We start from the raw sequence: 24,134 nt of genomic DNA on the forward strand, positions 1-24,134 counted from the left end.
TAAAACTTTTCTCCTCTACATTTGTGCTGGTCAGGTCCTTTAGTCACCGCAGCAAGAAAAGCTGACTATTAAAATAGGACCCCAGGTGGAGAGCCTGAGATGAATCCCTGCTGTTTCCAAGCCACTAGCCTAAGGCATCCCTCTGACACATGTTCTCTCCCAGAAACTGAGAGGACACTTGCAGGTTTTCCTCACCCTCCTCAGGTTGGTCCAGAGCAGCAGGAAGGGGTAGGGCAGGGCAAGTCAGGGGCTAGACAGAGTGCCTGTCCACCACTATTCCACGTTCCCTGCGCCTGGGCAGCCCTCCCCAGCATCACTGCCTGACGTGTGCCCACACTCCTGTGGGGAGGCAAGGTGCGCAGCACCTGGCTATGCAGCACAGTCTGTGAGGCCACAGAAGGTTCTGGGCCTGGGGTACCCCAATGGGCTGCGGATCACTCAGATCCTCAGTCCTCAAAGTAGTGTCCTTAGAAATGAGCTCCAAGGAATATTGTGTTTGGCACTTTACTTCCTTATCTAATAGAAACAGTTTTGGTGGTTAAAATAAAGCTCTGCCCTTGACCTCACATCTCTCGGCATGGCCCCAATTCTTCTGCTTCCCTTACTCCCTTGGACCACAGAAGTCCAAACACATGGCTGTCAGTCCTCCCACTCGCATCCCATCTCCAAGGGTAGTTCAGATCCTAATTGTAGTGCCTTCAAGGTCACGCTGACCTCCACACAGACTCTAAGGTGCCTGCTCCTCCTGTGTTTAACCTCATCAGCCACCCTCTGCCAGTCTCCTCCCTGCTCTCCCCTACCACATGGGGCTCTGGGTATTGGGACATCAGGACTAGGGGCTCCTCTTCCTGACTCACGTGCTCCTGCCAGCCCCTGGGATGCTTCTGCCCAGCCTCCAGCTCCTTCTATGCTGGGGACTCTGGGTGCTGGCCTGTTGCCCACCTTCTGCTGGGCTCTGATGCCCTTGCTCTCTTGCTAGAGAACCACACTTGGGCAGCTCTAGCTGTCAGTCCTTGTGGCATGTCTTCTTCCCGTCAGTTTAAATTTTTTTTTGGTCACCAATGTTCTCAAGTACCTGGGTATGGACCGATTCTTACATGCCCTGCTCTGAACCCTGAAGACACTAAGCTGGAAAACTCAACTCTCTATTTGGGAATTTTCCCCTTACATTTCCCAACACTGCTCCCCACTGTTTCCCTCTGGAATTTCTTTTGGATGAATTGTTGAGCTACTTGGTGGGGCTATCATGTCTTTTCACTGCTCCTTTCTATAAGAATAAAAAACATCCAGGCACAGTGGTGCCCACCTGAAATCCCACAGGCTCAAGAGATTGAGGCAGAAGGATCACAAGTTCAAAACCAGCCTCTGGAACTTAGGGAGACCCTGTCTCAAAATAAAAGGGATGGGATGTGGCTCAGTGGTTAGGTACCCCTGAGTTTAGTCCCTGGTGCCAAAATATAAAAAATAAAAAACATGATGCATACCATGTTGACAGCTACACAATTCACAAGGGTGAACTATGAAACCGCCTAGGTGTCCATCAGCAAATGAATGGATAAGAAACTGTGGTGCACACATGCACAGTGGACGTCTCAGTCGCAGCTTTCATCACTGCGACCAAAAGAACTGACAAGAACAGTGTGGAGGATGAAAAGTTCATTTTGGCTCACAGGTTCCAAGGTCTAGTCCATGGTTTGCTGACACCTAACTTTGGACCCGGGATGAGGCAGAACATCATGGTATAAAGGTGTAGCGGAGGAAAGAGCTCAGAACACGGCCACCCAGAGGCTGAGAGGGGCTCCACTCACCAGGGACAGAATGAAAACCCAGTGACTCAGCTTCTCCATCTGTGCGCCCACAGGTGTCCCCAGTTAGTCCATACCAAAGCTCCATCCACTGATCAGGTCACACCTCTTACCTCAGCTCAGTTCACCTCTGAACAGTCCTGGGTGGCCTCACACATGGACTATTATGACACTTTATATCTAAACCATAACAATGGAATCTTATTCAGCCAAAAAGAAAAATGAAATCATGTTATTTGCAGGAAAATGGATAGAATTAGAGGACACCGTATTAAGCAAAATAAGTTAACCTCAGAAAGGAGTATGCTTCCCTCATATGGAAGTCAAAGAGGAAAAGAGGTTAAAAAAAAAAAAAAGGTACGGGGAATCTCATGAAAACTAAAGAGAGATGAGGGAAGTAGAGGAAAGGGACTGGGGCAGGAGGGGAGAAGGAAGGGGACACTGGGAATGATACTGGCAAGTCACGTCGTTACAGTGTGTGCAAGTACAAACACGTCACAATGAGTCCCACCATCACATACGATTCAAAAAGTATGGAAAAGGAAGTAAAAACATGAACCTAAGCAAAAATCCTATCTCTTGACTATGCTCTAAATAAACTCCTTAATAACATTTTCCAATTCACTAAGTCTCTCTGTTCACCTCTGATTTATAATCTATTATGTCCCTTCTAAAGACTGTGTTTCTATAGACTGGTTTTCAGGTCCCTTGTTCCTATTTCTGTGTGAGTGAATAACATCTTAATTAATAAACTTTATCACGTGTCTCTCTGAGCACTCTAAACATACTCATTTTCAGGTCTCTGTCAGCTCATTCAACCCCATTTACTTCATTTATTCCTAATTCACCTCACCCCCCGGGGTTTGCAGCCCACACACCTGCTTTGTCTGCCATCTCCTGAACAGGCGGTGCCCTGCCCACTCCACCTTGTAATACCCTGGCTGTGGCACAGGAGCACCAGATGGATCCTGGGAGGCCCCACTCCCTGGTGACACCGAGGTGCCTACAGAGTGCCCACAGGGCCCACAGATGGCTCTGGCCTGTCTCTTTCCAGGACTAGTCTTGCTCCTCTCACTTCTGACATTCCAGACCTAGGAAGGAGACTTTTTTTAAAATCACAGATTTTATTTTTCAGAGCAGTTCTAGGTATACAGAAGAATCAAGCAGAAGGTACAGCAGGGTTCCCCCATGCTGCTCCCACCCCTCCTGCTCTGCCTGTCCAGGTGTGCTGGCTCTGTCCCCGCAGCCTGCTGGGCTCAGGTCATACTTCCTGCAGGATGACAAAGGCTGTACAAAAGCTCCTGGACATTGGTAAGGTGTCACCTGAACAGAGTGGCACTGAAAGGAATGTAGGGCTTACCTGTCCCAGGTCAGACACTTGCTGTCATTACAGACCAGGCCTTCAGAATCAGCAGGCGGCTTCCTAGGAAGGCCATGTGCCCACAGGAGCGTTGGTAAAACAGATGGATCTGAGCTGGGAGGAGAGCTGGTGCTGCAGAGGCCACTCCACAGTCAGGCACCAACCCCGAAGGGCAAGTCTGGTGGACCCTCTCCTCATACACCCTGTACCCCAGACAGACTGTCGGCTTCCTCCATCCTGTTCATGTCTGAATCCAGTCCATGCTTTCCTGGGAAGCCTGCTGCCAGCAACAGCCACAGCTCTCCACCTACAGCCTGCCCAGGTGTCTCATGGTCAGCACCAATGCCCCTTGGGCCAGGGCCCAGCTTCTCTGCAGTTGTGAGGATGGGGCCCAGATAGGGGGCCTCGGGTACCAAGAGGAGAGGACAGAGCCCACGCCCCCGGGAATGCTGTGAGATGGGGAGGGCTGTCACCCACCTCACCAGGGCACAGCTGAGGCTTCCCTTCCTCTTTTACCCTCATCGCCTCCTCTCCACTTGGTCACCTGATTGTGGCTAGGTGGACTCTAACTCCAGAATCAGGGAATGAAGGACGGGGCCCCACAGGCTCACCATGCAGGACCTGCCTAGGCAACTCAGTTGCTTTGAGAGCTGGTCTTGATCCTGTCACCACCACGGTTCCCTCTCAATGAGTCATCAGAGGAGGGGCTCTGGTGGCTTCTAGGCTCCCTGCTTTCTCTTCCCTCAGCACACAGGCGCCTCCAAAGTGGACCATCACATCTTCCTGGACTTTTCCAGTGGCCCATCATCTGACTGCCTTCTCCAAGCTCAAACACCACACTGTGTGAACGTACACCCTGTCACACACCCAGCACCTCTATGATGCACTTACTCACCACAGCGGCCAACAGCTTACTGCCATTACACGTGGGACACGCTTACAAATGTTTGGACCAAAAATTAACTGATTATTGTTCCCCTCAGTTTTCTGCTTCGTGTAAGTGAAGGTACGTATGCATGTATGTCCTGAGTGTACATATACACGTGTGTCCTGTTTAAATATTTCACTTTCCAAAACAATGGGGCATTATTTGCAATAATTATATTAGTAGACTGAATACATACAATAGAAGACACAATGTTATTTTTGTATAGTATAAGTTGGTAATATCGTATAGTATAATTTGGTATAGTATAAATTGGTAATGTCTTAAGAGTTCTGAAGACATTTTTAACTAAATTACAGATAAATTTAAGAGTAATTTTGTTATAGTCAAATGTTTTGATGAGATATTTGCAGAAAACGTGTTCCTTTTGAGGAACTATAATCACAACTGGTTCAAATTGCATTTCTGAAAGAGTCTATAGCATGAAAAATGGCACAATGCATAACACTGACACTTACAACCTGTGACCCTGAGATCTTCCCACATGTTCTTTTGTCTGGGCTGGGATATAGCACCAGTCCTTTCAGAGACCATGAGAAAGACAGCCTCACCCTCAGTGTCCCATGTACCCTTCTCTACCAGAAGGTGGTCAACAGAGAGGAAAGTAGGGCCCCACCTGTCCAAGACCACCAGCCTGTTGAGAAAGGATCAGAGCTGGGATCCACTTCCCTACTTCCTGGGCCAAAGTTCCTTTCCCCTTCCTGCTTCTGGCCCAGCCTGAGCACTCAGGGTCAAGGTGGGGAGGGGTGGCCCAAAGGCACTGATTCCCCCAAGTCATCAATGGTACAGGAACCTTTCTGACAGAGATCCTCAGAGTGACATCCCCAGGTACTCCCCCCAAAATACACATGCACACACACGCAGGCCCACACATGAACACATGCAGCCATATGCACAGATGTACACACAGACATTCTCATGCATAGATTTGGCTGTGCTCAGGGTACATGGTGGAAAACACAGGGATAAGAATCCTGGGTCCTGCTACAGGCCCACATGCTCAGGACCTCAGGGGCTCCTGGAAGTCCCCAGACGTAGATGTTATTGCCTGGGCTGCTGCAAATGAAACCACATTTATGGGTGGAGTGGAGGCCCCTCAAATGTCTGATGGGTCTCTGCCCTCCTGGTCATGTTCTAGAACTTTCTGGTCACTGACCACCTTCTAAACCCTTCAGCTGTGGACTCCCAGGACTAGATAGGGGTGGCAGCAACTTCACAATCCTGGGGAGGTGGCACCCTTGCTCTTGGAGGAGCCACTGAAGTTCAGGTGAAGTCCAAGCCATGCCCACACCTCTCACTCACCACGTGTGGTCTCTGCTTAAGTCCCTGTTAACAGGGCTCCTTGAGCCTGCAGACAGATTGCGAGTACAGGCGGTTTCATCTACTAAAAGACCGCATAAATCGCAGCAGAGGAAAAAGAGGGGCTGGGGGAGGTTATCGCCTTGCAGCCCTGCCGTGAAAGGCCTGCTTGGAGCATTAGTGGAATTAATTCATCTCTCACCAGAGCTGGCGGCAGGGCCTATGATCTATGGTAACAACCAATTTCTCACTACGGGCAAGAGGAAAAAAATGATTCAGCCCGATCGACTACACAAATCTGCTTTTTAAAAATGGCCTCACATTATCTGGAGTGTTGCTCCCAGAGGCGTCATCTGAAATTCATGCCGAGCCAAAAGCACCCATAAATCAACAGAGAAAGTTTTGTTAGTTTTAGATGCAGTGGGCTATAATTATTTAGAATTGCATTATGCTTCTATCAAGGTAATTACATTTAAATTATCCCTAAGTGATGGCAATAAAAGAAAGAGAAATCAGTCTTAAACTAATTCCCTCCCCCAAAATGTGCCTGAACATAGTGAAGGGCCTGGCAGAAGGCATGGGAGCAACGAGCCCAAGCAGGGCTGCAGGGGCTCCAGCCAAAGCCTGTCCCCAGCAACACTTCTGCACAGAAGCCCTCAGAGCACAACTTATTTTGTGAAGTCCTGCACGTTAAACAGTATCACATTTCCAATATAATATTGGAGTTCATGATTTTAAAACTGAGATCTCCCTTCTATTAATTGCCAGAATGAAAGGAAGCACACAAATCTGTTTGCACAGCACAGGCCATAAGGGCAAATGCACAGGGTCCTAAGACAGCTTCCCTGATGACAACTCCAAGAGAGCCAATGTCCCCACAGGCCCAAGCCTCATTTGCCACAAAGGACTGCTGTCAGCTGACCACCAGGCTGTGGACGGCAACTTGCTGCTCTTGGAGTCTAGGCTGGGGCCCACTCAAAGACACGCCAGGCCCTTCCTTTCTGTGAGCTTGCTCTTCCAGAAACACACTCTGTCCCCTGCCGGAGGACAGGACAGCATGGCCCCAGAGTGAGGCCACAGGGTACAGGAAGGGCCTGGACCCAGGCGGGCACCTTCCTGTGGGAGGAAGAGCACCATTCACATTGGGAAGCACGCCTCACCCCACTAGCCCAGGGCGCACAGCACTGCCCACGGGGGCCGAGTCGGAGCACCTTCCCTTCGAGGGGCAGCGCAGCACAGCACAGCAGAGGCCCCCAGACCTCATTGGTCTGGTTCCTTGTATTACCAAGGCTACGGGGTGGCAAGGTGACACCTTCAGAAGAAGCCCTGCTGAGGGCATCAGGGACTCACAAGGTGCCACAGAAAGACCTTCCTGTCCGGCTACTCTGCCCAGTGCTTGGCTCCTGGCCTTTCCCTGTTCAATAAGAGTACCGTGGTGCTTCACAGAGTCCAGGATGCATCCCCACCCTCCAAGGATGGACAGAAGGTGAGACAAGAGGACCTGTCAACCCAGGTTCTAGAATCATGAGTGAGGTAATCACTGGAATCCCGGGCACCAGCGAGGCCACACACACTCCCAGGTAAAAAGGTTGCTTGATGGGCCCTGGAGAGAACACCACTCTCCCAGGACACGTGGGAGCTGAGCACACGGTATAGATATGGGCACAAGGCTCTTGGGAGACGACATGCAACAACGGGGAGCAGGTTTTGGGCACAGGCTCACACCAGCTCTGTCTTCAGGGGCCCATGATCTGCTATAGATTCACCACCCTCTTATCAACATTTGAGCCAGTTTAAAGTAGCATTTAAAAGACAAAGTTGCAAAGAAAGATACTCAAACTGCCTGGGGATACCTCAAATGCCAACCCCTCTCCAAGAATCACCACTACACTACCGCCTGTGCCCGGTGTCCAACACTGCCCCCTTCAGTTCACCCTGCCTGGCCTTGGTCCAGCCCTGGCTTCCCCAGAACCCACTGTTTCCTCTTATACCCTTCAAGTCTGCTCTGATCAAAGATGAGACCTGGATCAGGGTCGGCCTCAAAGAGGTATCTACCAGACTGAGGGCCAGTGTGGGGCAGACGGAGGCTTGAGCTCGGCTATAACTGGCTTCCTGTCCACAGAGGCTCTGAGGTTACTACAGTCCCCACTGGCTTTGCCCACAGCAATGTTGTATTGATACATGGAAGGTCCCAAGTTTTTCTGCCCTCCTCTCTGAACCCCAGACAGTGGGTGCAGAGGGGGCAAAGAAGCGGAGCCTGGGGGCAGGCCTGCGCCAGCTGAGCACAGGAGGCTGGCCCACTGACACCATGTCCTTGGCCTGCGGAGGATGGATGAGGAAGCCGAGTCACGGGGTGACAGAGTGCCCATCCTTCATGAGGCGCCACAATCCCTTCACTCAGGCATGGTCATAAAGCAAGTTGATAAAGCTGTGGCCTTGCTCAACATCAGCTCTGCAGGCCAGTGTGGCCACTGTGCTGTGCAGCCCCTCACAGAGCAGTAACTGCAGAAAGGCCTTCTTGGGCTGAGCAGACAAGCCTGGACACGTCCCCGCATCCTGGTAAGAGTGGACGGGCCGAGGGTAGCAGGCATCGGGGAAGGAGCTCAGTGCCACTTCAGCACTGGAAACACTCTGACCACCAGATAGAAAGCCCACTGTGACCTGACAGATGATAAAGGGGCAAGGCCACAGACAGTAATCAGCAGGTAAGCTGCACAGGCTCAGAGGGCTCGGAAGATGCCAGCTCTCAGGAAGGGTTGCCAAGTGGCAGAATCCACGTGGTGTATACAGCCAACAGCTGCAGACAAATAACAGCCACACACACGAGGAAAGGCTCCAAAGCCCGCGGGACACAGTGCATCAGGACCGTGCGCTTCTGGGCAGTGAGACAGTAAACCGCTCCCTGGCGTTTTAATTCCCAGCCCTCCGTGTGAAGCAGCACAACCCTGGGCATGTCCTGGTGCTGGAGGCTAGCTGCCCAGCAGCTCCACCTGGCTTCAACACTCCTGCCCATTGACACGGGCCCAAGGCCTTGTCTGTGAGAGGACCCTGCCCCAGCCCCTGGCCCTGGGAAGGTGAGAGGCGAACCACGTCCCCGTGTGTCCCGGCACATAGTGACTCCTAGCCACAGTGCGGGCTGTTTCTGCCAGTCAGTTGGGCCTCCATGCTCTCTAGGGGGCTGGGTAACTTTCCTGCATGCTTGGGGGAGGGTCTTTTTTCCTGGAAAGGAGGTGCCAAAGAATTGACCAGTCATCTGCTACTGGACTCCACAGGTTCCCTCCACACACATCTAGGATAGCCAGGTCAACGCACATGCATCAGAACCTCCCAGGACAGAATCCTGGAGAATGGCAAAGGCAGGCCGTGGTCACCATCAACAGAGCATGAGTTGGTAACTAAATTTCATTCCTGTTTTGCTCACTCTGAGAAACAAATGCTCTGTTGAGAAAGCCAGTACCTCGGGGAAGTAGTCCTGTGGAAACTTCTCCTTCTCCAGCATGGGGGTGCTCTCCAGGGTGTCCGAGTAGATCTCCTTGCCAGTGACCTTTCTATACTTCTTAGCTGGAAAAGACCAGAAGAATGACGTGAATGACCCCATCGCTGGGCCCCATCCAAGCAGCATGTGCCACTCAGGCTGTGCCCTGCTGCGTAGCCCTGGCATTCAGGCAGGTCCCCAGCGGGGAGGAGACAGGCCCACCCTTGGCAGCTGCTCTGGACACCCTGTGGCTCGTAAATTCCTGCTCCACGACCTGGACCCTGACACTCCACTTCATTATCCCCTAGGAGCTCCCAGCGGGTAGATTTACAGGGGCTAATTGGCACCCTCTTTTAAAGCCATGAATATATTGAAGAGGGCTGTGGAATGACCATTCACGTAGACCGTCACATGAATTTATTTAATAACATCGATTTCCTCCACACACACGGCCCCATCACTCATATTCCAGGGAAGAGTTTCCATATCAGATGGAGGGAGGGACGCACCTGCCTGACCAGCTGCTGCCCAGAGCCCCTCGAGTCCCAAGGACATGGCTCCCCGATGCCTCCCTAGGCTGGCAGGGCCTGTGGATGGGGCTGGCCGGGATTCTGTCTCACATCCCCACGTCCTCAGCGGTATGTGACTAAAGCACCTGACTCCATTTCTCAAATGGCTCCAAAGGCAGGGGCTTGGGGCAGATGGTTGCCAGTCTCTGAAAGACAGCTGGGAGCCCGAGCAGGACGTGGTCCAGAGGCTGCCGTGAGTCAAGGCAGGGCCTGACAGGGCCCAGCCCAGATGGCACCCCAAAGTCCCCTGGGCCAAGAGCAAGCACTTTCAGGGCGACACTCCTGCGGTGTCACATAGATTCTTGGATTCCAGCTTTGGCACATGTGGCAAGCTGTACTGGCAGCTTATGTGCAGAATGGCAGCTAAGACCTGCGGCTTCCGGAGCGCTAACCACACCATGGCAGTTTGGGGCAGCACAGGAGCAGAGTGAGGGATGTGGTGCCAAGAGCCAGGGCTGAGCCCACACTGGGCCGACTCACAGACAGCCAGGCCTGGGGAGACAAGCTGGAGCCTGGCCTGCCTGGGTCTGTGACCCAAGCAGCTCAGATGGGGAGAGGCTGGGCCAGGGCACTGAGCAGCACACACAAGCACTCTCTGACATGGGATTCTGCACCCATGACCAGGGACTGCCCACATAACCAAAGCTGCACTTCTTAACGATCCACCAGCTAAACCATGACAGCCTCTGAGATCTCAGCACCCTGCTCACGATGGACATGCAGGATAGGTACCACGCTAGCATGCAGCTACAGAAGGCGGTGCAGGCTGTGGGGTCCATGGTGTTTCAGGTGGCTGCAGGAAGCCACTGTGCTTGAGAGGAGAAGCAAAGGACTGTCTTGCTTTCCTCTGAGGATGGGGAAGAGAGTGGGGCAGGAGTAAAGGGAGGGCCTTCCTTGTTCAAAAAACTGGTTTTTGGAAAACTGTTAGGTTTACACAAAAAGGAGCAACATAGTTCTCACGTGTACCCCCCAACCCCTCTACTGGTATGCAGGTGGCAACTGAGGAACCAGGATGGACAGAGTATTACAAATGAAGTCCCCTGTCCATTTGGGGCTTCGCTCTTCTTGCTGCACATTCTAAGGGCTCTGACAGATGCATAAGAATGTCCTGTGTCCACCAGTATAGGTCGTGCAAAGCAGTGTCTCTATCCTAAACGTCCCCTGGGCCACAGGCTCACTGCTCTACCCCACGCAGCCACTGGTCTTTCAGTGTCCACTTGGGTTTCCTTTTCCAGACTGAGACCCTACACCAGTCAGCAATTCAGACTCTTCTTCCACCTTCCCGTGTCCTCCAGGGGCTGAGCAGCACTCCAGGCTGCTCACCACCTGCCTGAAGACTGCAGAGGACATCTGGAAGCCAGTGGCATGGGCCTTCTGATGGCCCTTCCTCAAAGCTGTTGGAGATTCTGAGGATGTTCCTCTCCACATAACTTTTATGAGCAGTCCACTTACAGGAAGTAACTCATGCTTTACCTGTAGATCAAGTGGAGAAGAACTGAAATCTTGAGAACTTTATTTTCCTATCGTTCTGAGTCCATTTAGGTGCTGCAACAACATACCACAGCCTGGAGGGTGTGAATGATTTGTTTCTCACAGTTCTAGAGGCTAGAAGTCCAGAATGAAGGCGTTGGTGGACTCTGAGTCTGGCAAGTGTCCTCCCATGCTAGAAGGGCAAGCTGGGTCTGGGCCTCTTTCAAAGGCTGTGCCCTCGTGGCCAGGGCCCTCCCAAAGGCCTGTCTCCCGATGTCTTCACTTTGGAATTCAATATATGAATGGGGGGTGGTGCGCACACAAGCACTCAGATCACGTGAATAGGGCATAATTCCATTTTCCCAGACCTTTGATTTCTTTCATTAGAGGTTTATAGTTTTCCTCACAGAGATCTTGGTTTAAACCATATTTTGTTTTGTTTTACTAAGTACTACTTTTAGTGTGTGCTCATGTAAACAGTTTGTTCTTTTAATTCCAAATTCCGCCTGTTATTTGCACATATGTAGGAAAGCAGTAGGCTGTGTTAACTGTATCCTGCAACACTGCTATAATTGCTTCTAAGTACCAACCTTCTCAGGCGCTGTTGACTTTTTAGGATTCTCTAAATAGAAAATCATGCCATATGAGAACAAAGACAACTCTATCCTCTACCCCACCCCCAAATATTCCTTCATTTCTTTTTCTTTCTTTTTTGCCTTTTTCGTCTTATTTCAAGAGCTAAGATTTCCAGTAGGATGCCATAGTGGTTGAGAGGGAACATCCTTGCCTTGTTCCTGATCTCTTCCTCAAATTTTCTGTTTACTAATGTCTCATTAATTTTGATGCTAGCTGTAGTTTACTTATTTTTGCAGACATTTCCTCTCTCTTTTTAACCAAGTTTTTAATCTATTTCTAGTTTGCTCAAAGTTTTCATCATGAATGGATGCTATATTCTATCATATGCTTTTCCATAGCTACTGAGTAATCACATAATCTTCTTCCTCAACCTGCTGATATGATGGGTCACATTAGTTGATTTTCAAATGCCAAGCCAGTCTGAAATATCTGGAATGAATCCCAGTCACAGTGTAAAATCCTTCTAATACATTCCTGGGTTCAATTCCCTAAAATCTTGTTGAGAACACTTGCATTGTGTGAGCACGAGAGACACAGTCTGCAGTGCTCCTTCAGGATGGCCCTCTGGTTTCGGTAACAGGTGGTAATGCATGCTGGCCCCACAAAACTAAGGAGGCACCCACTGCTCTATCTCCTGAGAGCAACTGTGGAGAGCTAGTGGAATCTTCCTTCAGTGCTTGACAGGTTAACTAGGAAACCCATCTGGGCCCGGTGTCTTCTTTTTGATTAATTTCCATTAATGGCTACAGGTTTATTCAGGTTACCTAGCCCTTCTTGTATGAGGATGAAGAATTGGTCTATTACCTTGTTAAATTAAAGGCATAGACTTTTTCATAACAGTCCTTTATTGTGTTCTTAAGGGATCAGTAGTGTTGGTCTCTCTTTGATTTCTGATATTAATAACTTGTGTCTTTTCTTTCTTTTTCTTTTTGGTTAGTATGGCTAGAAGTTTATCCATTTAATTGATTTTTTTTTCAAAGAACTAATTTTGTTTTTTTGATTTCTCTATTTTTAATTCTGTTGATTTCTGCTCTGATTTCTATTATTTCTTTTCTTCTGCTTACTTTGGCTTTAATTTTTCTTCCTCAGCTTTCCTAAGGTTGAAGGGTAGATCACTGATTTCAGATATTTCTTCTAAGATATGCATTTGATGCTATAAATCTCCCTCGCAGCATAGTTATTGCTAATAGTCCATGAATTCTAATAGGCTGCATTTTTCATTTAGTTAAAATATTTTTAAAATTTCTCTTGATACTTCTCATTTCACCCATGTGTTAATCAGAAATGTGTACTCAATCTCCAGATATTTTGGGATTTTCTAGCAATCCCCATGTTTCTGATAACTCATTTAATTCTATTGTGATCTGGGAGCAGACTTCATATGATTTCTCTTCTTTCAAATTTGTAAAGGTGCTCTCTGTGGCCCAGAACATGGGCTATCTTAGTAAATGTTCCATGTCAGCTAAAGAAGAATGTATGTTCTGCTGTTGTTGGATGAATTGCTCCATAAGTGACAATTAGCTCAAGTCGCTTGGTGGTACTGTTGAATTCAACTATGTTCTTAGTGATTTTCTGCCTGCTGGATCTGTCCATTTGTGATAGAGGGTGCCGAGGTTGCCAACTCTAATTGTGAGTCCCTCCATTTCTCCTTGCAGATCAGCCTTTGCCGCACATATTTTGATGCTCTGTTGTCATGTACATACACATTGAGGATTGCTACATCTTGGAGAACTGACATCTTTGTCACTATGTAATGTCTCTTTATATTGCTGATAATTTTCCTTGCTCTGAAGTTTAATTTGTCTGAAAGTAATATAGCTATTCAAGTTTTGGTTTGGATATGTGTCCCTCCAAAGGCTCATGTGTGAAACAATGCAAGAATGTTCCCAGGTAAGATAATTAGATTACAAGAGTTATAATCTAATTAGTGGATCGATTCACTGATAGGGATTAACTGAGTGGTAACTGTAAGCAGGAGGGGAGTGGCTGGAGGAGGTGGAGATGTGTCTTTGGTCTTGGTGGGTAGAGCTTTCTCTGCTTCCTGTCAGCTATGTCCTAAGCTGCTTCCTTCCCCCATGCTCTGCTATCATGATGTTCTCCCTTGGGCCGAGAGGTTTGGAGTCAGCTGTCTACGGACTGAGACCTCCGAAACTGTAAATCAAAATAGATATCTTCCTCTTCTAAATTGTTCTTGTCAGGTCTTTTGGACACAGAGATGAAAAACAAAAAAAATCTGACTAAAACAGAAATTGGTACTGAGAAGTGGGTTACTGCTGTGACTAACCTGACCACATGGTTCAGAAACTTTTGGAGCTTTTTGGAATTTGGAGGAAGAATTTTTAAAACTTTTGAGATGTAAGCTAGAAAAGCTTTCCAATGTTCTAAGTGTAGCTCAATGGACAATTCTGGTGGGAGTTCAGAAGACCAGAATGCTGACAGGACTGTGGACAATAAAGACCGGGCTCATGAGGTTTCAGAATAAGAAGATTCTATAGGAAATTGGACTAGAGATCATTCAAGTAATGTGCTGGCAACAAAACTGTCTACAGTTTGTCCATGTCCTGAGACTTTCTGTGAGGCTGTCATTAAAGGTGATGGACTAATTAACTGGGCAGAGGAAATTTCAAAGCAACAGAGAATTCAGGTAGCCTGAATGGATATTGCTGACATCTTCTACCCGGGTTTACTGTGATATCAGGAGTACAGAGCAAAGCAGAAAGATTTGAGAAACTTGCAGTTTGGCAAGTGAAACTGGGGCTAAGGATGGTGTGGTTGCTAAACTGATTACACCACTAAAGAAATGCTAAGTACTTTACCCAGAAACAATAGATACAATGGCTTGAGAGCATCTCAGGCTCATAATGGTGCCCTGCTTGTGGCATGGGGTAGGGGAGTAAGGGGGTTTGCAGGAAGTTGTTTTATTATGAGGCACTCAGAGGCTGCTGCAGCCATCCACGGTCCAGGAAGCTTGGCTACTGCTGGAGATGGTGGCAGACCTTGGTGTCAACTACTTGATGCTGATTCTGCAGCATTGAAGGATGCTGGAGTTAGTTAGGGGGTCATGAGGGCTTCTACTAGATTTCAAAGGAAAACCTGAGAGGCCAGGCAAAATGTAGCAGGGCTGGAGTCCCTGCAGGCTACCCCTGAGAGGGTGATGCATGAAGATATAGGAAGGAAGCTGAAATGGCAGTGAGAACCCTGAGATTAAGAGATGCCAGTAATATAGGACATCTGCTAAGGAAGCTGCAGCTTCCAGCAGAAACAAGCCAAGAGAGAGGCTATCCAGGCTGTAACCAGAGAGGCCAGAGGGGAAGAGGTGTAAAAAAGCATCGTGGAGAGAATATCAGTATTCTGTGTAGCCCAGATGCTGGATGTGCAACTACAGTTTTTGTTTGCCCAGCTAGATTTTGGTCTTGCTTTCGCCCCATCTCTTCTTTTTATGCCTCTATTTTCCCCTACTGGAATAGAAATATTTATTTTGTGCTATTATATGCTGAATATATGAAACTTGTTTTTTAATCTTTACAGGAGAAAGAGTTTTCCTGGAGTGTCAGATATTCTGGACTTAGCACTTTTGGGCAATGCTAAAACTGTTAAGACTGTTGGAACTCTTGAAAATGGACTAAGTGTATTTTGCATTGTGAGATGGGTCATAGGCTGAATTGTTAAGGTTTGGATATGTGGTATCCCCCACAAGTTCATGTGTGAGACAATGAAAGAACTTTCAGAGATAAAATTATTAGATTATGAAAGTTGTAGCCTAATAAGTGGGTTAACTCATTGATAGGGATTAACTGAGTGGTAACTGCAGGCAGGGTGTGGCTGCAGGAAGTGGGTCACTGGGTTGCACCTTTGGGGTTTATATTTTGTCCCTGGTGAGTGGAGCTCCCTCTGTGTCCTGTTTTCCATGTCTTGAGGTGCTTTTCTCCCCCATGCCCTTGGGCCATGATATTCTCCCTCACCTTGGACCCAGAGCTATAGAGTCCATCATCTACAGACTGAACCTCTGAAACTGTGAGCCAAAATGAACTTTTCCTCTCCACATTATTCTTGCCAGGTCTTTTGGTCACAGCAATGAAAAAGCTGACTAACACAACATGGTGTATCTTTCCCTATTTCTTTGCTTTTAATCTTTGTCTTTATATCTTACGTGGGTTTCTAATATACCACCCACAACTGGGTGCTTTTATCCTCTGACAATCTCCTTTAGACTATTCACATTTAAAGTGAGTAACATCTACCATATTTGTAACTTTTTTCTTCATGCCTCTATACTTGGTTTCATTTTGTCTCCTACTCCTTCTGTCTTCTGTGGTTTTTATTGAGCATTTTATATGGTTCCATTCTTTTAAATAAAAGTTCACTTTTTTTTTTTGTACCAGGGGCACTTTACCACTGAGTCACATCCCCAGCTTTTTTAAAAAAATTATTTTGAGAGAGGGTCTTGTTAAGTTGCGTAGGACCTTAACCCTAACTTACTAAAGTTGGCTTTTAACTTGCAATCCTCAGCCTCTTGAGTTGCAGGGATCACAGCCATAAACCACTGTGTCTAGCTTAAATTCACTTTCAAAAACCACTGATCTCCTTCATAAGCAGTACACATTTCTTATAACAGATATTCCCAGCAGATTGGACCGAGTGACACAGTCCTCTTGAGGGCAGACCTTGTGCAGAAGAAGAGAGACTCCTGGTCTTGACCATGAGAATGTGGAGGGCAGGGCTCCTGGTGGTAGAACCCACAATGTGTGGTCCCGGGAGTTTTCTCCCCACCCTAGTCCACGCTCAGCCTTAGTTCCCACAGCACAGACTCCAGGGGCCGCTCCTGCTCCTCAGAAGCCATGACCCTGTGCCTGTGTGTGTGTGTGTGTCCTGGGCACGGGATGTCCCTGTTCTCTCAGCCCCTGGTGGATCTGGGAAGGGCTGTCTATATGAAGTTTGTTTAGCTTCCTCTGAGAATAGGAGCCGGGCCTTTCAAACTGCTCACATGTTGGTCAGAACTGGAGTCCAGACAACCTCGTTTCTTTATCTTTGGGTACTCCTTAAATTTCAACTAGGTCCTTATTTTTTTAATTCAGGCTATTACTTTTAAAAGTTTATTCAAACTTTTTACAAATTCTAAATTGTTCTACCGTAACTCAAAGCCAGAAGAACAAGAGATATGAGGAGCAGGGGGCAGCCATACTCACCCCAGCCTGTGACCCCATAAGACACATGCCAGGTGACACTGACAGGTCGGTCACAACAGCTGCTGGGCTGCCACTGTGAGCATCTGCACCATCCTGGAATCACACAAGCACCTGAGTTCGTGTCCGCTGTCTTACCTCATTTATGCCCTTCCAACAAAGTGGAAGCCCCTCAGGAAGGCTTTGCTCAAGTTACACACCAGTCTAATGCTACAGTTCTGAACAAACTGTAAGTTAGTCTGACTGATTTCATTTAGTAGTAAAATACGTATACAGAGATTCCTTTGGGGGAAAAAAACAAAGAAGAAAAGAAAGTTGCACAGGTTTGAGATCCCTTTAGGCTTGACATACAACCTTCTCAGGAGCTACCCCCATCTGCCCTCAGCTTCACCCAGGACACACTATGTCTGAACATCTGCCATTGAGGACATGGTGCCTACAGGGCCACAGGCAAAGGCCCAAGAGCTCCCTTTCCAACACACGCCTCATGGGAGCACCAGGTGCTGGTATTTAAAAGTATCTGAAAAGCCACAGACAGCAAGCAGTGACAAAGCTTCCCGTTGTTGACAGTGAAGGACTGCAGCTCAAGCAATGCAGAGGAATGCTCCCCAAACAAGCGCAGGGCCCTGCCTGGTGGGGAGAAGCAGAAATCACCACCTAAATCCATGGACAGAATGAGCTGCTGTCACGGCTAGCACAACCTTAATGACATCTCAGGGTGATGTGCCTGACTCCAGACCTGCATGGAGCTCAGGACGGTTTATGTGCAACAGGAACAGAGAAATCGCATGGACGGTGACATGGATATCCCATATCTGGTGGGCCCACACTGAAATCTCCCTTCTGCCTCAGGAAGGACAAGGGTGGCAGGCATCTCATCAGGAGCATCTCAGAGTGCAGGTACAGATGCTGGTCTTGAAACGAGGGCAGCATTCTCCATGGCCACAACCACATTCTCCTGCCCACTTCTGCTTCTGATGGACACGATCCTCTTATTCTGCTTCATTTTCTCACATTCAACAGGAACACCATTTCCTTCTCCTTGGGACTCCTGTGGGAAAGCCAGGTCCCCAGCCAGGGCCTCAGCCAGAGCAGAAGATGTGGCTGGGGAAGCAGCCCAGGACCAGACAAGCCGGACAGCCAGGAGCTTACATGGTACACCAAACCCAGACCACAGAGGCCCTCTCACAAGGACACAGGCAGAGGGGACCCAGAGCAGGCAACAGAAGTCAGAATGGACTCTTACCTTTAAAGTCAAACTGGTAGATGTTTTTTAAGGATTCATGAAGAAAATAAAAGCTTCCTAGTGCCTATAAGAGGAAAAAGAAAGACCAGATCAGAGGCTGTGCTGGGAGCATTCCCAGCCTCAGTGAGGCTCTGAGCAATGAGTGAAGGCATTCCTAAGAGCTGGGGTTTACCTCAGGGGCAGAGTACTTGCCTGACACGTGCAGGGTCCTCAGCTTGATCCAGAACCCCAGGGGTGGGGAGCAGTGGCACCTAAGCCACAGCAGGTTAACTACCTCTGACTTAATTGTGGCCACTGCCACACAGGCTTGCCCTGAGGGCCTGCCAGTACCCAACCCACCTCCAGGCTTGGGTGCACAACTAAACTGGGAGATGGGGGCCAGGGCTGGACTGGGCTGGGCGTCTCCAAGGGCTGACCCTTAGCTCCAACCCTGGCTGGCTCAGCTGTCCCTATGTGGCGTGGGCTCTGCACACCCACCCACTGGGCACTGGCCTCTATCTGTCTAGCCCCTGCCTCCCTCTCACCACTTCCTTCCTCAGGACTGGCCTGCAACTGCATACCCAACAACCATCAGACATGCCCCATCTGTGGACTGAATAAGCAATCACAGATGCCTGCTGCATGCCACACGGCATTCTGCGTTCTGGGCAGGGAGACCCACAGGGCAAGGCTGGCCATGAAACAGCACACTGTGCTAAGTTACCTGCTACTGATCTGAAATTCAACTTTAGCTTGCTGTTTTTACATATACATGTATATATACAGTGTATGCATGTTCATACATGTATATTTACGCACATGCATGTATGTATGTACATAAACATATTTTTCTTTTGCTAAATTCATCAATCCTACAAGAGCCCTGGGGAACCTCTACCACTGGCTGCAGTGGTGGTTACAAAACTGCACACATTCGTCGGAACTCACTGGCTTGTCCTTTACAATTAAATTTTGCTTTTATAAACTCAACAAACAAGGCTTACTTTTGTGGACCCCTCAACCCTACACAAAAGACATAAGAAGTCCACAGAGGGCTGAGCTAATAAGATGGGGCACAAGGATGCTGGTCAGGGGAACCTGACCATGGCCAGACCACACAGGGCCTTGCATGTGGGAGAAGAGTTGGTTCTATCTCAACTTTGTTTGAGTCCACTCCTCAGATTAGGGAATGTGCAGGCCAAGGATGCAGTATGTCCTCACACACGTGCACATACCTGGGGCTTTGCTTCTGGCTGAACAATGAAAGGCCCCATGGTACTTCACTCCCACTCACAGTGTGGGACTCCTACAAGAGCTCTCTCCTCCATGACCACGACAGTACCACTCACTGCAGAAATCGACAGTGGCATCCACATGCCACCTGACATCAAAGCCCAATCAGTTTCCCCCTTGCCCCAAGTGTCTTCCACAGCCCTCCACACACTGAGCCCTGCAGCTCTGTGGACATGGGCTGCCTTACACAGCTGGCTTGGGTGCGACGGTGGACAAAGACTGTGACATGGGAGGCTACTGAAGCCACCCAGCGCTGGGGGGCAGCCAGGTGGGAAGTAAAGCGGCCAGGTTGGGGCATGTTGTGAAGGGAGGATTGTGGGGCGTGGATGGGATGTGGTGACACTGGCCTGGTCCCTGCCAGTGTCTCACATCCCTTTGGCCCCTGGATGGCTCTGCAGCCCACTGGTATGGTCTCCACTGCACAAGGAGCCAAGGAGGCTGTGCTTGGCAGGCCCAGCTAAGAGCAGCACAGCAGGCCAGGAACACAGGCTCCCCAGTGACTGTGCACACAGAGATGCAAAGCCCAGCGCTCCCTGTACCTGGCCTCCCTGAAACACCAGAGTCAGCCTCAGTGCTACCTCCTTGACAACTTTTATTAAAAAGGCCATCTAGCAACATACAGAAGATCTTTTCAAATCCCATAGTCCTCGGCCACAAAATCCTGCCCTGGACCCATGGCAGCTCCTCAGAGGCAACTCACAAGCAGCACACAGAGCAAGCCTCCTTCAAAAGCCTGCATTCGTGGTCCCAGCACTTCCAAAGGAGGTGCATGTTCAAGGAGACAGACAGTTACCTTTCCACAATCCACTGATCTGGTTCCCCATAAACAAATATTTAACAATGTAGACAAAGGTGAAATGTACCACCATGTAAAATTTAGATGGAAAATAAACTTGTTTTAACAATTATGAACAAAAAGTATTAGAATCAGTCAACTCTTGCCTCGAAAAATGCCACGTCATTCTCCGTCCAGGGCCAGGTCTGCACTGCACTTGCCAGACTGTGCCCCTGCAGAGCCGGGGGGCAGGTGAGCATGGTGAGGCCCTGGTGAGGCCCTTGATCGAAATACAGATAGGTCCTCGCTGACCTCTGCTTTTTAGGATGAGACTGACAGTCCGTGAGTAGAAACTCCAATCTGCAAAGCTAAAACTCAGATTCTTCTGGAACACCATTTGGTTTTAAAATTTCTTTTCTAGCTGTCAGACACCTGAAATTCATGATCACTAATGCAGGAGACCCCAATCTAGTCCTCACAAGCAGGGCACCCTGGTCTCTGATGTGGTGCGAGCCACACCTCCGGGAGGCTGTGCCCTGCTTCTGTTGCTCTGTGTATGTGTGTGGACTGCCACCTGCTGTCCTGGGTCCAAGATGACCAAACCCAGTGTTAGACCCTTGGCTCTCTGCACACCACCTATGTCCTCTGCCTCTCCCCAAATCTCCTCTTGATCATGCTCCCCAGGTTCCACCCTCCCACCCACTCAGCCGCACGCCATGGAGCCTGGCGTCCAGTCTCTTATGAGTCCTGTGGACACCACCCACTCTTTCCATCTCTACCCACACCCCACAGCCCATCTTCCTGCCCAGTCCCCTGCTCATCACACCACCTCTGTCTCTGGAAGAACCCAGAGCTTCCACTGGCCCGTGTCTGCCTCTGTCTCCATTCATAGAGTAGCAGCCAGGCTCCTGTGCACTGTGGTCAGAGACCAGCAGATCCACTAAGGCACTTGCCTCTGGGCTCAGAAAGATGGACTGAGTCAAGGTCAGGGGACACCTCACCAGAGAACAACGTGAAACTCTTGGACACAGCAGCTAGCTCCTGCTACGGAACAGAACATACTCTGAGGTGCACAACAGGGCTCTTCTCCGGCCCCCAAGGCCCTGGACGCGAGGGGCTGCTTGGACTGCCATGCAGTGTTTGTTGAGACCTAGGAAAGGGGACCAGCCACAGCTGAGCCGCAGTGCACATCCTGCTCCAGCTGGGGAGGGCTGGGGCAGGATGTGAGCTCCTATGTACACACACGTGTACACACACTGCCCGAGGAAGGCAGGAGTGCCCCAGCCCCACATCCTAGCCACCAACCAACTGCAAGCCACTTGGGCGCACAGATTTTCAAAATCTTCTGTCCAGGAGCCAGAGTGAAGGAAGCCCTGAGAGGTGCCTCTGGTGACCTGTGGGTGGGCCTACACTGTTCCAGAGCACCTCCTCTAGCAGCTGGTCCAACACAGTGCACAGGATCTCTGCCTCACAGACAAGCCAGAGGTCAGGAGGTTGTGCGTGGGGCCCTACACTAGACCCCAGGCCTGGCCCGTGAAGTGACTTTGACCCTGCGTGTTTCCACATCCCTGGCTCTAGGGCCTGCCTCATGGCATGCTGCCGACAGGTCCTGAGCTGGCGGACCGGGTGCAGCATGTTCTCCAGCCAGCAGGCACCCTGGTGAGCATCCTCACAGGGAAGGAGTCACCTTCACTGCAGGCCCTGAGAGCAGCCAGCTTTTAGTGGCTTTCTTTAGCAAAGTCGAGTTGAGGCCACCTCTTGGTATGAGAGAGTGACCATGCTCCTCCAGGACCCAGGGAAGAAAATGCCAAGACCATGCCCAAGGTGAACAGAGTGTCCACTCTCCAGAGCTGTTTTTGAGATGGAGGAACTGAAGAGGTGAGAGGAAGGCCACACAGTCAGTCACACACCTCTCACCACGTGACTAAAGCTGATGTCACTCCATAAAGTTCACCATAGATAAATGGAAAAACATTGCCAGTTTAGATACAGAAACTAATTCACAGTCAGTGAGTGACTGAAGTTCAACCCAACTTCCCTGTGTCCACCCACTCTGTCCATATGACCAGGGGCCCAGGGACTGGGTGTCTGTGTGACAGTGATTTGGGCCTGCCAGAAGGAAGCTGCCAGCGCCCAGGGCCCTGACCATGGCCCATGTAGACAGACTCCTGTAGTGGCCTGTTTGGCGAGGAAAAACTGAATTACTTCTTACACACTGATAAACCTGATGGTCAGGAGGGCTTAATTTTCCACTAGTGAGAAGCCACACAGCTGCTGCTGGTTCCGCCACAACTGCAGGTGCAGGGCAGGGGCCCTGTTGCCCCTGGAGGCAGTGACAGGAGCCAGAGCTCCCCACAGTGCTGAGGAGCAGGCTGGTGGCTGTCCACGCAGGGCCAGACTCCCTGCTCAGCTGGCACATGGCAGGCACTGCCCCTCACATTGAGCAGCCACTTCCTTGGGGCGAAGCAGCCTTCTCAGGGCACTCGGCAGCAACGTGGGCTCCTGGCTGAGATGCAGCGTCTGCAAGGCCACCCAGACATGTCTCTGACCTCAGTCAGGGCACAGTGATGTGGCCAGGCTCATACATGGCACTCTTTAGCTCTGGAAGCCGAGTTTGATAGCAGGAGACCCACTTGGCAAACAGAGCCAGAACTGCTGCGGCAGACCCCTGCTCACGCCTGGGCAGAACAGGACTTAGGAATAAACGCTGCGCAGCAGGAGGCAGTGAGGAATGTGGGCCCAAGCTCTGGCTGCAGGCTGTGGGGCAAGGGTGGATGTAAAGCTGCACATGAGCTGCACCCCCATCACTGCTGACCAGCAGCACATCAGTCAGTAACCTGCACCAATGTATCCCACCCTGAGGTCAGCAAGAAAGCACTGTGCTAACCTGGGGCCTTCTACAGGAGGCTTGCTCTTCCAGGAAACAGCAAACTCATACGCTCAAATCGAAACACTCAGCAGTGAGGAGTGAACAGGAGGACCTCTTCCTCTCAGATACTAAAACCACCCAAAATCTGTGTGACCCCGAGGTAGCAAGAGGGCCATGGACCAACAGCCAGGTCCCTGTGAACTATCAGCTGACTACCAACAGCACCGCAGAGATGACCACAGTGAGCTCCCAGGAAGCCAGCCAGGGCAGGGGTGGTAGAGGAACTACAGCAGAGGGCCAGGGACCCTCCCATGGGCCAAATGCTTCATAATCTTTGCTACTGGAGAAGTAACAAAATTATGCCTCATTCTTTATTTTGCATTTTCATTATACTAACATAATTGAAAATTTATTTTTTTCTTTTGTAGTTCTGGGGAGGAACTCAGGGCCTCGTACATGATAGGCATGTGCTCTACCATTTTAGAAGGTACCATTTTACCCTCCTTTTGTCTAGGATTTTTTTATTGTGGTAAAATACACATAAATGATTACCCGCTTAGCCATTTCTCTGTGCACAATCCAATGGTGTTAAACACACCTGCAATGCTGCACAGCCACCAGCACGCCCCTCTGCAGAGCTCCTCTCAGCTTCCCAACTCTAAACTCTACATGTGACACAGGTGCTCAGGGCCTCCCCTCTTCCCAGGCGCTGTCAGCCACCTTTCTACCTCCTGCTTCTAGGCACAGGCCTGCTCCAGGTACAAGCACGCAGCATCTGTCTTTCTGCGACTGCCTCTGACCCTCAGCATCACATCCTCCAGGTTTATCCATGCCACAGCAGGAGACAGGATTTCCTTCCTTCTCCAGGCTGAGTGACATCCCACTGTAGGCGTGTGCCTTCTGCATGTGCATGCATGCACATATGGACCCTTGTTCCTCCTGCGTTTCTGCAGTGGTGACCCACGCTGCTGTAAAAGGATACAGATAGATGTCTCTGAGCCCCTGATTTCAGTTACTGTGGATACATACACAAAGGTGGAATTGCTGGATCAAATGGTGATTCCTTCCATAAATTTAAGGAGTGGCCATACTCTTCTCCACAGTGGCTGCCTCATTTTACATTCCCAATAATGGTTAAGGGCCCCTTCCAATTTCTCCTAATCATTATCAATATTTCCTATTTTCTGCTTTTTTTTTAAATAGGAGCCATCACAACAGGTATAATTAGT

The 24,134-nt window shown here is 49.6% G+C and overlaps 1 protein-coding gene across 2 annotated transcripts in view; it reads right to left on the bottom strand.

Moving 5' to 3' along the window:
- Nucleotides 1-24,134, bottom strand: part of Inpp5a (inositol polyphosphate-5-phosphatase A) — a 179,962-nt gene that overhangs the window by 54,193 nt on the left and 101,635 nt on the right. For both annotated transcript variants that reach the window (XM_027929917.2, XM_027929918.2), the window contains exons 5-6: nucleotides 17,990-18,053; nucleotides 8,868-8,971 (exon numbers count right to left, since the gene is read on the bottom strand). In XM_027929917.2, coding sequence (XP_027785718.1) covers nucleotides 8,868-8,971; nucleotides 17,990-18,053 — 168 coding nt within the window. The remainder of the gene's footprint in view (nucleotides 1-8,867; nucleotides 8,972-17,989; nucleotides 18,054-24,134) is intronic.

The sequence above is a fragment of the Marmota flaviventris genome, chromosome 4 (assembly GCF_047511675.1).
Source record: "Marmota flaviventris isolate mMarFla1 chromosome 4, mMarFla1.hap1, whole genome shotgun sequence".
NCBI classification, from domain to species: Eukaryota; Metazoa; Chordata; class Mammalia; order Rodentia; family Sciuridae; genus Marmota; species Marmota flaviventris.